The sequence below is a fragment of the Leptinotarsa decemlineata genome, unplaced genomic scaffold (genome assembly GCF_025532065.1).
Source record: "Leptinotarsa decemlineata unplaced genomic scaffold, Ldec_3_MD MMD2_tig00026340_RagTag_RagTag, whole genome shotgun sequence".
Taxonomy (NCBI): Eukaryota; Metazoa; Arthropoda; class Insecta; order Coleoptera; family Chrysomelidae; genus Leptinotarsa; species Leptinotarsa decemlineata.
In genome coordinates this window covers 6,145,011-6,163,910 of record NW_027412694.1, presented here as the reverse complement: position 1 = coordinate 6,163,910, position 18,900 = coordinate 6,145,011, and the positions used below count along the sequence as shown (strand labels likewise).

General features: G+C 31.5%; 1 protein-coding gene across 3 annotated transcripts in view; it reads right to left on the bottom strand.

Annotated features, from left to right (window-relative positions):
* LOC111516264 (prostatic acid phosphatase) overlaps positions 1-18,900 on the bottom strand; it is a 99,803-nt gene that overhangs the window by 71,757 nt on the left and 9,146 nt on the right. The window contains exon 1 of one of the 3 annotated variants that reach the window (XM_074183473.1): positions 15,756-15,912. The exons of 1 other annotated variant lie outside the window; for it this stretch is intronic. In XM_074183473.1, the coding sequence (XP_074039574.1) occupies positions 15,756-15,794 (39 nt within the window). In that variant the 5' untranslated portion in view covers positions 15,795-15,912. Of the gene's footprint in view, positions 1-9,148; positions 9,224-15,755; positions 15,913-18,900 lie in introns of those variants that run through there. One more of the 3 variants, XM_074183472.1, reaches the window with a different exon arrangement.

Sequence of the window (18,900 nt, the reverse complement as noted above, 5' to 3'; positions counted from 1 at the left end):
TAATACGTCATAGTGGTGGGGGGAGGCCCAGAAACGGCTGTAATCTACTACTATTGGCCCCAAAAAGTCGATGAAAACATATGCGCTCTTCGATGGAGGAAGTACGGTTACTTTGATGGATTCCAATCTTGCCGAGGAGATAGGAGTGGATGGTGTAAATGATCCATTGAAAATGTATTGGACCAATTGAACTTCCTATACAGACGAACAATCGAAACGTGTCAATTTGAAAATTCAGGGAATGCTTAATCAGGAAATTTTTGACATGTCAAACGTGAGAACAGTTTCAAATTTGAAACTCTCACTGTGTTAGGAATCACACGTTAAAAGGTAAGACCTCGTTAGTCCTTAGCTCGCACAAGTTTCTCAACTTCTGAGAGTTGTCGTTCGTATGGGGCCGACAGCTGATTAACGGAAAAATAGATAGATACATAGATAGATAACACCGGTTATGTTTAAAAATGACGGAGAATAATTCAATGTTTGAGAGGTTAATGAACATTTACTGTTAAATTCATTTCGTTTGTTCATGGTGGTATAATCAGTAGTTGCATAACCACATAATTTCATTCTAAAATGTTCATTGCATTCATTCTTCATGAACCATTTACTAAAGTACAACTTTCTGATTGAATTGTCAAAACACCGTTTATACTGTTGCAGGGCATCTCCGAAAATTGAAAAATAAATCAAAATGTTTATTTATAATCTATTCAGAAATGAGAGAGACTACAGCAGTAGGTTAGACGTTTCTGGAAAGCGCAAAGCATGATTTTTCTGAAAATTTCACCTCTCACATTTCCTTACCTGTTCTATCGATCTAAAATATTTTCAGCATTGCGGCGTTGCAATTTCCATCAAAAAGTCCTAGCAACTTTATTTTTTTAAATGGAACACCCCGTATATTAATACATTTTTGAAATCGCTCTGGTATTTTAATAATTTTTTGTTAATAATGTCCTATAGCTATCTCTATCTGTTTTCGGGATAAAAAATAAATTGTGCTAAATATGGTCCAAAACACAGCCTTAAGTGAAATTAAGTACATCAGTACTCTCAATTCATGAAAAGTTGATATTTTGATGATAGTTTTGATGATAGTTTTGATACAGGGGGTTTCGTTTTTTCAAATGAAACCCCCTGTATTTTACTCGGTAAATTGAAATATGGTGAAAAATGCTACAAGATGATATATCATGTCCCTATACCTAAATCGTCAAGTTTTCTCAATAAAGTCGCTTCTTCTAGAAACATTTTTTTGAAAATACCATCCCTCGTAAATTTTGATTCGTCGCTCCAAATTATTTTTGACAGAAATTCCCGATCTTCCTGTGTATAAATCAAAAGAGAAACACAAAAGTGCATTCTACATTCGAAGTCTTCTGCTTTTAGAGCTTGAATTTATACGGATGCATTCCGTGATTTTTCAAAATTCGTTGTACTGAAGCATGTGATACAGCTAAATCTTTTTCTGCACTGCGAATGGAAGCTTCTGGATATGCATAAAAATATGCCAAAACGTTAATAGTACTGTCCTCATTTGAAGTAACATGTTTTGGTAATGTTGAAGGCGCTTTTAACATGGAGCCATAGTTAAGGAAATTATTTTGTAATCTTACAAACTTCCTCTAGTTCATTAGTGTTGATTCAGGATACATTTGGTTGAATTTTCTACAAGTTCTGGAAATAATTTGATCACACTGTCCGTGTATAATAAATAATTTCATAAGAACTTCGTTTGAATAATCAATATTTGCATTCTTTTTTGGCGATTTTTTGAAACACCGTCAATATCCATTTATCAATTACTTATAAAAGTCACCAAACTGTCATAAGCTTGATATTTCCACGGCTACCTAGAAATCAAATTCTTTAAAAATTATTTTTTGTACAAATGTTATTGAAAATCTCTTCGATAGAAACACTTCAATCAGAACACCTACCAAAAAATCATTTAGAAAAGTTCACACATGCAGTTCGTGCTATTGGTAATATTAAATCCCTGTGATGTTAATGACGATGACGAAGTAGTATTCAGTCCAATTGTAGAAAGTTCTTCATGACTAACCAATAATCCTCCTTAAAGTAACGTGAGTTGGCGTATGTAGTTGTAATATATGCCTTGTAATCCAAAGATCGTGTGTTCAAATCCCATGGACCCTATAATTTTTTTTATTATCAGCAGTAACGTTATACAAAAAAATTTGTATGATACATTTGTTAAAAGTGATTTTATTTTGCTCGTGAGTTTGCTCCACTTGCTGACGCTCGTTTTGCAATAATCCCCACTCACAAAATAAAATGCCACTTTCAACACTTGTAGGTAAAACGTGAATAACTATTTTTCCACAAAAACGGCTTTATTAAGAAAACTTGACGATTCAGGATATCGAGTAATATACAGGGGGTTTCATTTGAAAAAATGAACTTTCGATTACTTTTATACACAATGGAAATAGTAGTAATTTTAGCACGCCCTGTATGATATGGAGTCGATTTCTTAGTGTTATTTGAATATTTCGAGTTTGTCCAAACTATCATCAAAATATCAACTTTTCATGAATTGAAAGTACTGATGTACTTAATTTCAATTAAGGCTATGTTTTGGACCATATTTAGCACAATTTATTTTTTATCTCGAAAACAGATAGAGATAGGTATAGGACATTATTGACAAAAAATTATTGAAATACTAGAGCGATTCCAAAAATGTATTAATATACGGGGTGTTCCATTTAAAAAAATATAATTGCTAGGACTTTTTGATAGAAGTGATCGATAGATCGATAGATGGATCGATAGATGGTAGGTCTAACCTACCATCGACCGTGAGTCACGCTGTATATATATATATATATATATATATATATATATATATATATATATATATATATATATATATATATATATATATATATATATAAAATAAATAGATAAGTACTCTTTGATCATTCCCATATTGATTTCAATTTAAGAGCCACCGGTATACAGCTGTTTCAGCCTATTGGGCATCGTCAGTACCGGGCAGGCGGTCCTCGATTGAAGACAAAATGAGAAAAAACCAAGAAAGTACTTGATAAAAATAGCTGCGTAAACGCAAGCGAAACATAAGTGGAACCACCTATTGGTGTGACACCCAAGTCAACTTGCCAAGTTTTTATGTCAGTGTTGGTGGTTTGACCAATCAACCGACAACAATCGAGGACCGCCTGCCGGTACTGACGATGCCCAATAGGCTGAAACAGCTGTATACCGGTGGCTCTTAAATTGAAATCAATATGGGAATGATCAAAGAGTACTTATCTATTTATTTTTTGATTTTCATGGAATTATTTTCCAGCAGCTTGACTGCATTAACCTTTCTAGATTTCATATCATTTCTAGAAACATGTGGATTCGTTTTCCGATGGCATTTCAGGTTAGCTTCCCAAATTTCTACTACCGCAGTTGTCGGTTGATTGGTCAAACCACCAACACTGACATAAAAACTTGGCAAGTTGACTTGGGTGTCACACCGATAGGTGGTTCCACTTATGTTTCGCTTGCGTTTACGCAGCTATTTTTATCAAGTACTTTCTTGGTTTTTTCTCATTTTGTCTTCAATCGAGGACCGCCTGCCCGGTACTGACGATGCCCAATAGGCTGAAACAGCTGTATACCGGTGGCTCTTAAATTGAAATCAATATGGGAATGATCAAAGAGTACTTATATATATATATATATATATATATATATATATATATATATATATATATATATATATATATATATATATATATCTTCGAATTTTTAAATGCAGACCTGTATTTTTTGTTGTAGTTTTTGTATCGTCGACGTTCACTTCACACTGAGAAATTAAATTCAATTCTATATTTCGGGATGTTAACGTAATATTTGATTATAATTGTCTTCCTATGTACCGTAGAGTTTTTCGAAAGTCTTTTTTTCATTTTTAGGTACCTTTTAATATTTTTCCCAATGCTCTGAGCGTTTTCTACAATGAACTTCGAATAAGAAAACCTTTTATGATTATCTGAAATATATACACATCAAAAATATATTAAATGTGTTTTAATCAGCAGAAAAAGAAATTATAGCAATAATAACATCCGAAACGAATACTATAATTGTAATGAAAATTGAAATGAAGTAATTTGTATACACAAAAAAATTAATGGCGCAACAAATGTTCGAATTGGAGTCCATCCATTTTGAGACATTTTTGAATTGGTTTTTCATATTATTTATTGCCCTAATAGACTTATTTGCTGCATTGTTGTGAAATCATTCAAAATCCTCAATCTCGAGTCTTCCACATTTTCTTTCTCTCTGCCAGCGTAAATCCTATTTTTTAATGTCCCCCATAGAAAATTGTCCAAAATAGTAAGATCTGGTGATCTTGCAGGCCATTTTATTGTCCCATTATTTATCTCGAAATGGAAGGACTCATTTATTGCGCCATTACTTTTTTGTATATATAAATTATTTGAATCGATACCGATACCGATATATATATATATATATATATATATATATATATATATATATATATATATATATATATATATATGTATGAGATATATATGTATCTCAGGAGTGCCAGAAGATGACAGTACTACCAACTGTCGAAAGCGCTCGCAGATAACTAATAGAAGATATAAAGCTTCAAATCCTTATATATGTGATGTTTCGAAAACTTTATCCATCTTCATTATCATACCGACGATCAATTTGATACTATCAGTGTCAATGATAATAATAATGTCAAATTTATTTACATCGAAAGACAAATCATAACTACAAATTATAATGCTTTGATTTAAATAGGTTGGATAAAGAAAATGGATGGAGTCTTTAAAACGTCACCAGATGATACATATTTTTTTTAATATGCAAAATTTTTCAAATTTAGGTTAATGACAAATTCGATTTTTTTCCAAAAAGCTACTTTATCAAATGCAGTGTTAGGGATCACACGTTAAAAGGTAAAACCTCGTTAATCCTTAGCTCGCACAAGTTTCGACTTCTGAGGGTTGTCGTTCGTAGGGGTGCGACAGCTGCTTAACGGAAAAACAAATTTTAAACAGATTTTTTTTTGTCCTTTCTACATTTGTATTCATTTGTAAATTTAATATTCTGATTATTTTATAGATCTGTAGAAGGTAACAATTCTGAATAATGAAAAACTTTCTCAATGATAAATTGTCCTTCCCAAAATAAAATATTTAAACAAAATCAGTTGTCACCATATTTTAATTATGTTTTGTCATCATACAGAATATATCAATGGAAAATTTATATTAATACCCCCAGTCCGACGCCTATTAATATTATCTTAAACGTAATATCAGAAAAAACATCGAGCGGTTCTTTTGGCGGTATTTTCGCATTCTTTGTCGGTGTTTTCGCGTTCTTTGTCGCATATCCCTATTTTAATAGCTCGTTAGCGGCGTCCTCAAGGGATATAGAGGGTAGACATATCTCAATGATTTTGTGGGTGAATTGCAGTGCTATTTGCTTGAGACGACTATGTTGCTTTCTTTGATGTAGCGGCATGTTTGCATTCTTGAAATTATTTTACTTTCAGACAATACTGAACGAACTATAGCTAATAATGAAGTGTAGGATAAAGAAAATAACTTTTGTCTAATTTCTTCTAAGTTTATTATTTGTTACGACCGGTTTCGGTTTGGTAAACCATTATCCTGAAACCGGTCGTAACAAATGATAAACTTAACAGAAATTAGACAGAAGTTATTTTCTTCATCCTATATTCAATATGAATTTCATAATTTGTATTACTTTCAATAAAACTGCAGTTGTTAAATAAATGGTAGAGAACAAAATAAATAGGTCATCAATGGAATAGGTAATAATGAAGTAATGAGTTACTTTATTGACGCGTTATACAAGAAGAATTTCATAAGAATTATAGTTAGAAAGTTGGGTAAAACAGAATATAATGTCAAGAGACACTAGCCTATTAAGAACATAAATCAACACGAAATGGTAAAATTGATCAATGTTTTCTACTTCTCCATCTTCTCAAGATGGATTAGTAAAAACGCAAAAAGTTTTTTCCCGAAAACTAATTTCTCATAAAAAATGTATCATCTTTCGAGTTGAGAAAGTATTCTAATCTTTCAAATACTCATATTCCGAATAAGGCCCAAATTATTAATGATATATAGAATTTTTTGCTAAGAGTCGTATCCAAAATTTTTTTATCGGTATCAAAATACGTACTTGCCAATAAACAAATTCTTCTGTTCAGCCTGATCCCGGCCCGTCAACTTCCAACGATCCAATTATACCCCAATCCTGTCCTAAACGAAATTCAAAAGTGATAAATGCTTTAGCAAAAGATGAAGTCAGCATTATAGAACTTCAACCATTGCCGTCACATTCTGGAAAAGAAAAAACTAGAAAATGTACCAAGGGAAAGTCAGAAATATTAACAGCTACACCAATGAAATTAATTTTCGAGGAGAAGCAACAAAGAAGGAATAAAATGAACTTTGCTAGAGAAGGTAATGGTAAGAATATCAAAGCAAAGTGCCATTACGCAAAAAAAACAATGAATAAAATAAATATGGAACGATTCTGATACTTCCGAGGACAACGAAATTGACGAGAAAAATCTTGTTGATTATGATGAACTGGATGACATGTATGTGGATTCAAACCAGAAGGATCAATGCTTGTTATGTGATGATTTCGAAAAAGATGGGGAACTTTGGTATAGATATGTTAGCTGCGGGAAATGGGCAGGACTCTGCCACTAACTATGAATACGACTTTTGCAGTAAAAAATCCTTTGCAAAAAGGGACCTTGTTGGCAAATTTTAATTTAGTTTCTGAAATAAGTTTAATGTTTTTGTTAAATATCTAAAATATGTTTTAAGTTTTCGTTTTAATTAAGTTTTAATTACGATTAAGTTGACTTTTTTAAATTTATGATATTTTCTAACAATTTTCAATAAACACGATTTTTTCAAACAGTTTTTATTTGCGTATCATTGCCCGACAAAATGCGTATCATTGAACGCCGTGAAGGATAATGGTACGCAAACCACAAAACTCGGGTTTATCTGTTTTATACCAACCCCTTTTATTTTGTAGAAAATTTGAGATGGCTATGTTAAATGGAATATATGGATGAATGACTATGGCAAATCGGCAGTTTTTACCGATAAAAACATTTGATTTATGACAAATATTGCTTAGATGCGTACAATTATCCTCCTCTCCCCTAAGTAGGGACAGGCAGCTGAAAGCAACTTTGTTTTATATAGTCTAGTCGAGTTGAAAATATGAAAATTTTGATATAGTCTCCATAAATTACGATCAAGGTGTTATTCGATTCGTATTGTCACGTAGAAAGTTTAAAAAAAAGTTCGAAAAGGTGCTGAAAAAAATTACAAAAAATATAAAGAAAATAGTCAAAAAAAGAGGTTTAGTTTTTTTGGAATATCTTGAAAAATCAAGATTCTTGAATCGATTATTTCGATGTCTAACAGTTAAAAGCTACTTGAGAATATTTTTTTTATTTTTTACTGTTGTTTTAAAAATTGTTATAAACAAATACATTGTTTATGAGTAAATCTAAAAAAAATTCATAATATACTCATTGATTGAAATTATGATTTTCAGAAACGGTTTCTAAAAAAATTTATTTTTTGCTAAAAAATGCGTGTATTAACAATCGTTTTTGCGACCAAATATTAAAATTAAGAAACCATTTTTTTTGTAAAAATCATAAATTCTATTGTTCTTTGAGATTTAAAAAATCATATTTTTTTAAAAACAAATTTTTTCCATTTATTTTTTTAAATATTCAATTATGTAATAAAAGTAGCCACGCATGTTTTTCTGGATTTTTTTTCTATTTTCAATATAGCCTCAAATATTATTATGCCTTGAAACGTGTCTTTTTCTTCCGCTCTTTTGCTTTAAAAATTATAATAATACGAATCGAATAACACCTTCATCGTGATTTTCGGAGAATATATAAAAATTTCAGAAGAAAATAGTACATGTGAACTAGACTAATATTATATTCAACGAAAGTCATTTTTTGTGGAGGAAAATCAGTTTTTTATCGACCTTTTTTTTGTATTTTTACCTTCCACAATCTGAAAAATATGAATATTATAATGGAGAACTTTATACAAGTGTAGAGGGGGCAAACTTTTTAGTTTACCCCGATAAGTTACTGCGTAAAATGAAAGTATTTTTCACAATGAAAACTGTTCTATTTATCAGTAACTTGTCGTATTTAATTAACAATTTTGTCTATCAAAAAAATTGCTAAGAAATAATACAATACTTATCTTAACGTTTCGGAGACCAAAATCTGCCTCCGTATTCAGAAATGGACAAAAAATTCAAAGATATTTGCAGTTATTCCTTTCCTGATTATTTATTTCTCAACTTCTTCGACAGATGTCAAATGAGTCGATAAAAAACTAATACTATGTAGTGATACAAAAGTTTAAACGCATTTTATTGTCTGGCATGTTTTTATTGGAATAATCAATTCCAGTTTGCATCTGAAAGAAACTTCTGTGCATGATCTACACATCTTTGTTAACTTGAACTGAATTGCTTTGTCCTTTCTTCGGAAGTTTCCCATATTTCGTTTCTTCTAAACTCCTTTCTTCTAAAATATCACTCCTTTCAATTTTGATTTCTTCTCTTCACAATACTTATTTGGATAATTATTCAACTCCTGGTGATTACAGTTTTATGAATATTTTGCCTCGTAGCCTTGTCCTTTTTTTTAATTCGAGGTCTAGCTCTATAAATAGTGGATATGAACCAATAAGTGTAACCCTTTTCTTAAATCGATCTCATCGCACAATACCATTAAAATAACATTAGCAGAAAATTTCAATTTGAAACATCAGTTTTATATCAGCTCTTTTTGAACAAAGGCTTTTGGAGAATAATGCAAATATATTGGTAGAGAAATAAATACGCTGTATCTACAGAAGGCCAGATTCCTTATATTAACTAATCTGACAATGAACTCACAATGAATTTACTTGAAATTATTTTCTTGTATTCGATTATTTAATCGCTCGTGCGAGTATAGAGGTTAGCAGTTCTTTGTGTGTAATACTGATTAATTGAACGATCCACTCACATTCAAGGTCTCACTGATTTGTTGTGGGTTAGTCTCGACTTCTTCAGGTCTCAACTTCATCAAAAAAAAAGTGATTCACGCACACAATTAGTTATCTTGAGGTAGACGTTGACGAACTAGTTTCTGAACACAAGAGGGGATTTGTTATACCTATATGAAGAGGTAGGGCTAAGAGTCTTGATTGAAAATGAGCTGATGGCGTACACCGAATAAAGCACGAAAGACATTCAAAATTGTAAATGTGAGTTTCGTGCAAACAGGAAATTGTGACTTGATTTCAATTTATGACATTATATATAATAATTATACAAATTTTCTCTCGAATGTTTTCTGATGAATTATCGTATAAATATATGTTCAGTTGCATAATAATTTTCCGACGAAAAAGAAGGGAATTTAAAGATAACCAAGAATAGTTCAAATCTAGTGTTGTGAAAGTTATGGATTCCCTAATCTGATATTGAAATTTCATGAAAATAATAGTCATAAAGAATTTACAGAAACGTTGCAACGCAATAAACGAGTTTTCATTTGATTTGTTTGAAAAATAGATTAGACCAGTAATTCTAACCTCTCAGGTGCTTCTCTTTAATGACAGTTTATGATCATGTTTTTTGAAAGAAATTCTTTGTAACACAAAATAAATGAGAAATAAAACTTTCTTGTTTCTATACCACCTCTATTACAAGAGGTATAAAAATATAGATAGTATTATTTCTCATTTTTCATGATGATCTCCTACTACGTAATAACGGCTACATTGATGAATTTTTTGAAAAATAAATAAAGTTAAATCAATAGAAAATCTGCTGAAGTGTACCTAATAAAGAAAAAATAAAAAGTCAATACTTAGCTTTCTTTAATGGTAGACGTTTCGGAAAACAATTATTTTCCGTTAAGAAATCGTAAACAGCTAAATGTCTATTGACATATGTCAAAGTGAATTTTGGGTTTTGTTTCCGAAACGTCGACCACTAATGAAAGCTAAGCATTGGGATTTAATTTTTTTTATTGATTTTTTTCAATTTGTAGGCAAAATTTATGAATACGAAAAGTTAGTTACTAATTTGACTCTTCACTGCTTTATATTACGCAGTAACTGGGTGAACTTTTCAGTTCAGCAGATTCTCTGTCGATTGAGCTTTGTTTATTTTTCAGATTATGGAAGGCTATATACCTAAAAGAACAGTAAGGAATTCTCATGATCATTTTCATATTCATCAGGAGAAGTTTCAGGTGATTTGAACAACTCAAAAATATCGATAGATACATTTTCTTCCTAAAATTTGAAACAAACTTAATAGTTCTAGGATTTTTTCCTGATTTTCCCTTTGAACCATTTTATTCTAACTGCTCTATATTCTTCTATTGATACTACTTCTCTCTCAGATTTTTCTATTCTTTGAAATATTTTTGTTGGCGTTATCGATTTTCCTGTACTTGTGGTGAAATTTTTTAATTGTTGTCATTTTTTTAATAGAAAATAATAAATCAAATCTACTTCTAAGCCTATGACCTAAAATCAATTCTGCAGGGATTTTATAATACCTGTTGTTGCAAAATGAAATGGCGGACTATGTTTGATAATTACTCCATTGCATTTAAAAAAAATATTGAATTCAGTTGTAACAAAATTTGATGCGTTATATGACATTACATGAAGGAAGTCCAAATCGGGCAAAAAGGCTTCTTGAAATCCTAATTGTATAGTCGAAGTACCTGGTATTGTGCATACTTGTCGGCGTTCTCAAAGGCAAAAAAACCAATACAGAGAAATAAAGCTGCTGCCAACTGATCCACGTGGACTGAAGAATTGGCGGTTCGTATAGGATGATTTTTACTAACCGAGTGTTATGATTGGCTAAAAAGTCATAAAATTAAATTTGAAGTTATGTTACGGTGACGAATAGAATGCGAGCCGTCGTGTTGTCAATGTTCAGTTCAGGAACTGATCGCGATTTGAGTGTTAAAATTCGATATTGGTGCAGTTATAATTACTTAAAATTTTTGTTATCTGTTTAGAATGTGGCGTCCTTGGACAAGTACTAATAGTAATAACGAGTGTGATAACAACGCAAACTTTTTCTTGTGTAGTGATTCCAATAGCGATGGTGAACAATGCGAAAAAGAGATACCAGTTAATAAGATTCGGATGCATTTGAATATTGAAACACAGAGATTATGTTTCAACGTATATAAGAATCTACATCTCAAGTTTGGTTTCGAGGGAAACAAACTATTACAAGCAACATCAGATTTGACCGAAATTCCTTTCTCAACTATACGTAAAATAGTTAAAAATAAAACCTTATGAAAGCAAGACGCGATGTGATACGGGATTACCAAAACCTTTAGATGTTCATCTAATGAAATCATTAAAAAAAACAATATACGACTGTTACAAAAGCAATGAGATTCCTACAAATGAAATCATAAGGAAGAAATTGAATACTTCCGGCCATAACGTGAACTGCTGTGAGAAAACTCTTCAGAATTGGATAAAGAAACTAGGATTTAGATTTAAAATAATAAACAAACGTCAAGCAGTTATGAAAAGCAGAAGAATAGTGGAGTTGCGTAACTAATACTTAGAACAAATAACTAAATATAGACAAGAACAACGGCAAATTTTCCATTTGGACGAAACTTAGTATGACACTAACGACACAGTTACGAAAGGGTGGAATGATGGTTCGAGAATGTAAAGGCCTAACATGCCTGCAAACAAAGGATCGCAACTAATCATTGTGCATTGCGGAGGAAGTAAAGAATAGATTCCGAATTCTTTGAAATTATGTGGAAAAAAACTTGAGGACTGGAATGTTGACTATCATAAGAACACATTGATCCCAAATTTGGATGCGAATAGTGTAACAGTTCTTGACAACGCTTCCTATCATCCGCATCAGCTCATCAAAGTACCGAATAAAAATTCGAGGAAAGATGAAATACAAAGTTTTTTTAATGGATAACAATTTGTATTTTGAAGATAACTATACCAAAAACCAACTACTTGAAGTTTTACAGACAAAAACATTTGAAAAAGTGTATGCTCTTGAGAGTATTGCTGAAAAGTATGGACAAACCATACTGAGACTTCCCCCTATTTTTGTGTTTTCAATCACGTCGAGTTGATTTGGGGAAAATTGAAACAAAGCATCAGGCGTAAAAATATTTTTCCGAAATTTGGTAAGAAGGTAATAGAGCTAGTTAAAGAAGAAGTATCTAATATTACCGAAGAAGACTGACAGAAAAGGATTAAAAAAGTAATTTTAGTTGAAAAAGACTATATGGAGATTGGACACTTCCATGTTGAAGGTGGAAATAAATTCATTATTGATTTAAATGACGACAGTGATAGTGAAACAGAGAATATCAAATCAAATCAAATTTATTTATTCCATGTTAATATACAATTTGTTGTATGACATACATAATTAATAAATTTCAATTATCTTGAATGAGTAACTTTCACCTAGACATTGAAATGCCTGTATTGTGATCTGTTACTCACCATGATAAGAGCTCAGTAAGTACATTTTATAAAATAATAAAAAAATATGATAATATTATAATAATCCATGGTAATACGATTAGTGAGAAAGAGAAAAAATAAAATAAACATTTTTTTTTCAAACTCTGAGAAAACAAAAACAAAAAAAATATACAATATACAAATGGTATAGGAATTGCTATTCAATGTGTAAAATTCTTTTTTATTCCTTTTAGTATATGTCAAATTTTTGAGGGTTTTCGATTATGAATTGTTTGAGCTTTTGTTTGAATTTATTAATTCCTTTGATAATTTTCAATTCTACTGGGAGTATGTTGTATAATTTCGGACCATAATAAAACACGAATCTTTGTGTATGGCTTTTCTTGTATAGAGATATTTTGATATTTAAATTCTCGATTGCTCTAGTTCTCACCGTTATATGGGTTGAGTAATTACTAAATTTCGGGAACATCCATATTAGATACAGGTAACTGTATAATGATCTTACGTTTAGTAATTTAGTCTCTTGATATAAATGATCCGTTGAAAATCGTCTATTTTTTTTCAAAATTATTTTCAAAATTGAGTTCTGTGTTATTTATAAGCTGTTAATGTGGTTGTCGAAAGTACCCCCCCATGATGACATGCAATATCTTATAATGGATTCTGCCAAAGACTGATATATTAATAATAAGTTTTTTTTTAGAAAGATCTTCTCTGAGACTATAAAATTTACGCATGAGTAGCCTCATCCTTTGTATTACATATGAAATTTGTTTGTCCCATCTCATATGATGATCAATAACAAGACCCAAATATTTAATGGATACAGTTTTTTCTATTATCGGGCATTTACAATTGTAATTTTTTGTGCAGGTCATTTTGTGTAATTTCAGTTCATTGATATGCGGCTGATCATCTGAATTTAGTGAAAAAGCCATAAATTTTGTTTTATTCACATTTAGACTCAGTAGATTATTATTCAGCCAAAGAAGAATTTTTCTCACATTGATTTCAGCAGTTTTATAGACTGTATCCCAACTTTCACCAGTGAAGATCAAGGCCGTATCATCAGCATAACACACTATATGACCGTGAAATTCATTAATTTGTGTAATTGCGTTTATGTAAACAAGAAAAAGAATCGGGCAAAGTACTGTACCCTGGGGTATACCAACATTGATTTGTAATGTTGTACTGAGCTTGCTACCAATTTTAACAGTTTGAGTCCGTTCTTTTAAATAATTCTGACCTCTAATACCATAATGACACAATTTTTGGAGTAGGATTTCATGTGACACAGTATCGAACGCCTTTGCCAAGTCCATAAATACCGCAAGACATTTCGAAGACTTGTCCAAGGCCCTTACTGTTTGTTCTACGAAGTCGAGCACGGCAGTTTCTGTATTCGATTTGTTTATGAACCCGAATTGTTGTTGTGTTATTACCTGATATTTACTAAAGAAATCCATTATTCGATTTTTGACAGATTGCTCGAATAGTTTCGCAAAATTATTGATGACAGAAATTGGTCGGTAATTGTATATTTCACTTTGACTTCCAGATTTAAAGACTGGAGTTATTCTACTAACTTTCCACTGAGACGGTACATTACCCTTTTTGTAACACAAGTTAATCAAATGAACTAGTGGTTTCAATAGGTATTGATGTATATGTTTTATCAGTTTGCTAGTTATTTCGTCAGGACCTGGTGCACTATAGTTTTTTAACTTAGAAATTAGACATATTATTTCATTTTCTGTCACTGGTTCGGAAAATGAGGAGGATGCTACCTTGGTATCATTTAAAAAGTTTTTGGGTAGGTCACATTTTTCAATTTTTTTTGCCATATTTGCACCTACACTATGAAAAAAGTTATTGAACAGATTAGCTTTTTCTTCATTACAACTTACGGTTTCACCATTTCCTTTATTGATTGTTGTGCTTTCTACATTATTTCTATTTGCATCCATGTTTGTGATATCTTTGATTATTTTCCAAGTTTGTTTACAGTTGCCATTAACCTCTTGTAGTTTTTTTTTTTTATAATAATCATTTTTTGTTCATTTTATTAAGTTATTGAGTTTATTTCTATAGTCCTTATATTTTCTTTCATTTTCTTGAGTATTTTTAAGCAGAAATATGGAAGAGGAATTATCAGAAGCTTTCGAAGAAAGTTAGTAAAGCGTTTTTTAAGCGATCAATTGTATATATATATATATATATATATATATATATATATATATATATATATATATATATATATATATATATATATATTGTATCGCTAGTTTTTAATATGTTGTGGAATATATTCATTTCGCCTCTACCACTTCTAATCTTCAAGAACATTTAGGATATTTGACTTTGATAATTTCGATTTCATTATATACAATTTGATATTTCATTCTCTTTGTTTTCATTTGATTTTAATAGAACTGGCCGATACTTGATGAAAATTCATATTAAAAAACTAATTAATACAGTTTATTGTATAATTTTCACTATAAAATCATAGTGAAAATCATACATAAACTATATTATTTTTTTTTTCATTTGATTTCTTCACTTATATGAGTTGTTAGGTTATCTACACTATTTTCTTTTTAAATTTCATCCCAGATTAATACAAAAATCATTAGTTCTATCAAAAAAAAAGTTTGAGGAAATTCAAAAGTCACAGCTGAAGAGAGGTGAAAATGGGAATTCTCTGTAGATAGTATTGGAAACATATATATATATATATATATATATATATATATATATATATATATATATATATATATATATATATATATATATATATATATATATATATATATATATATATCTACCCATAAATTATAAAGGATAAAATACGAAAATGAATATAGCCTACCCACCACTAAATTGATTCAAAATAATTATTAGAGTATTTCCTCTTTGAAACGTCTTTAATAAATTTTATTATAATCCCCAGGCCTAGTGTCTCAGAGAGCATCAGATCAATATAATGCTGTTTGGTACTGGATCATGAATTTAACGCTACATGTCTCTGGTATCATACATATTTAGGAAACAAGTAACTTTTTTCAAATCGGAATTTGTAACTTTGTTTAGCAGTGAACTTACTTGTGGTACCTCCTTTAATTTTGATTCCTTAGATTCCATTTGAACATTGAACTTGGGTACCCCGGTATACAATTCGCATTCACTCACTAATCCTCATTACGTGCATTGCTTATTTATATAGTTTAAAGCATTTATCCGTTACACAGCGTGATCATATACCTACCTATTTTATTTTCTTTTTCCCTTTGCCACCATTGTTTTTTGGAAATGTATCCATTTGTCCGACTGTTTTGCGTACCTTCATATGATAAAAATCAAGGTCAGCTTCGGAATGAGGATTAATAATAATGATGATGTATTTAAATTGAATAGAATATTATTAGGAGAAATTAGTTTTTGGGAAAAAAACGTTTGGCTTTCTACTTATCTATCTTCAGAAAATAAACAAAAGTGAGAAACTGAATGAAAAAATGACTTTTAAGTATAATTCCATATTCATTGTTTCGAGAAGGCTTTCTTCCAATTTAGAAGAAACTTCTGTACCTACTTCCTTTCTTCGGATTCCCAATTTTTTTATTTTTGAAGATGGTGGAGTAGAAAGCCAAAATGATCATTATACCAAAAAATAATATATTCATTTCGAGTAGTTGATGTATTGATGAAACGTTAAAGCCAAAAAAGTAAAATAAATACATCCAACAAAAAAAGTGACCCAAACAAAGATAAATTCGTGATCAGAGCATGATCACCACGTACATTTGCATCTATTGGGTAAAATAAACAAGCCTCCTTACGCTGGCCAATCAGATTCAACTGCAATCGGCTGGCGGAATTCATAGTTACAGTGTCGAAGTGGTCAGTTACGTTTTAACGCCTATGGTTGTACATATATGAAACATTTTTGAATTTTCAAGTTCTGATACGGTTGAAGAAACTGCTAATCTATGTCTTTACACCCCACCTAAAAATTTTCCTATACCTAGCCGCATATTATTAAAAAATAAATCGGACGTTCCTTAGTGCGACTTATTCGTACAAGAAGCCTTGTCTGGGAGATCACGTGCACTATGCATGATAATGTTTTGGTGCACTCTGTTGTTTAGATGGACAAGGTGTAGATGTCTACGCATCAGAATAATTCCTGACAAAAAAATGTTTTTTACTACTAATTACAAAAAAAATTTCGTATCTGTAGAGTAGGAAGGGTGAGTATAAGCCCACAGCACTTCAGCACTTAGGTCACCCATTGTACATCCTCCCAAGGAGTTGTCCTCTTAGGTCATTGTCCATCCTGTCCTTTCCAGAAAGGTCGACAGGTCTCTGGGAGACATCTCCTTTATATCGGCAGGTGTAGGCCAAGACTCGCCGAACACACACTCTCTTATTGACGATAACCCCGGACATTCGCATATGATATGCCTGATAGTTTCATCTTCCTTTTTACACATCCTGCATAGATATGTGTCCACCAGCCCCATATTGTGGAGGTGTTTCTTTAGTTGACAGTGGCCAGTCAGAAATCCTCCTGTTAAGCGTAAATTCAGATCGCCAGATATTTCTTCGGCGCCAGCTTTCCAGGGTCGCCCGGGTGATCCTGGCAAGATTGCATCCTTTGATTTCATCCCATCTCTTTAGGGATTGAACATGGGTGTGACGTTTGGCTAGTTCCGCAATTGTCGAAGGCCGTAGGTTTCACTGGGTCCTAAAATTCTTAGTCCAGCCGCCTCCTTGGCTAAAGAGTCGGCAATACGATTACCTTTACTCCTGTCGTGCCCTTTAACCCACCTCAGGATAATGTTATTATCTACCGAGGCTTTGGTGGCAGGGTGGCACTGAGCCCTGAGGTAACAAGTTCATGGCTAATAGGGATTGCCTGCTATCAGTGCAGATTGTTATGTTTTTGCCAGAAATTCCTTTCCTGGTTATTTCTTTTGTTGCAGTTGAGATACCAGCCAGTTCTGTTTGGACCACGCTGGTATTTTTTTCCATTCCCCACTTAATCCTTAGGCTTAGTGATCTGGAGTACACTCCACATCCTGAGTCTTCTTTGGTTTTTGAGCCGTCTGTATATATGCGTATTGCATTTGTAGCATCTGACTCAGTGTTAGATGCTACAAATGCAATACACATATATACATACATACAAAAGAGATCAATTCGAGTGGAAAATAATGACAATAATAATAATCTTTATAATATCTTAGATGTATTAATTTATTTGCCTAAAAGTACGTTCTTCAGAAGTTTCTAATGAAAGTGACGTCATTTCTTGGTTAGTACGTATTAATAATGATAATTTAAAAGTGGCGTTACTTTCAATGAAACTACATTATTTCAAAAGTGGACACGTTGGGTAGAATTTTCGAAACACGAATGGAATACGTCGCAATCGATAAAATCAGTATGTCGCCTTTTTACTTTTGAATTGAAAAGAGACGGTAGTCTTTAAACGGTTTTATTTAGCTTGCCCTGTTTGTTTATTTATTTGTTTGGGTCAAATTCAGTAATAGAAGTTTGACCCCGTTTCCTATCAACAGATTGTTCTGAAATTTGGTACACACATTTAGTTTTGATGACAAAACAATTTAATAAATTCTGTATCATTGTAAATTCAAGATAGCCACAGCTACAAAATGGCGAATTACATATATTACCTTGTAATACTTAGGCACCAAATGAACTAAACAAAATGAGAAGAATTGAGAACAAATTTAGAAATTAAAAACTTGACAATAAAATAAGTTACAAAATATTTATGTTAAACGATTTTATTCACAAAAAAAGATAATAATGATGTAGATAATGTACTAAAAACTAAACACAGCAGTCTACGATATTGATCAGATAAAAAAATAAGATCGTTGGGCGTAGTATTTACATATTTACTCAGGTTACGCTACGCCCAACGATTTTATGATATTTTTTCTGATCAATATCGAATTATTTTTTAGTACATTGTCTACATCATTATTATTATTTTTTCAATAAAACCGATTAACATAATTTTTTACATATTCTTTTTTTCTCTTCTACATGAGAGCCCTTCAACTTGTCCATATCTCCGGTCTCCGCGTCAGGGGCTTATTGCATTTTTTCTTTCATCTTTCACGTGACACCCATTCCAACAATCTTGTATCTCATACTAATTTGTACAAGTGCCTTGCAGGATGTATGTCATATTATTCTGGACATAATTTGGGTTGTC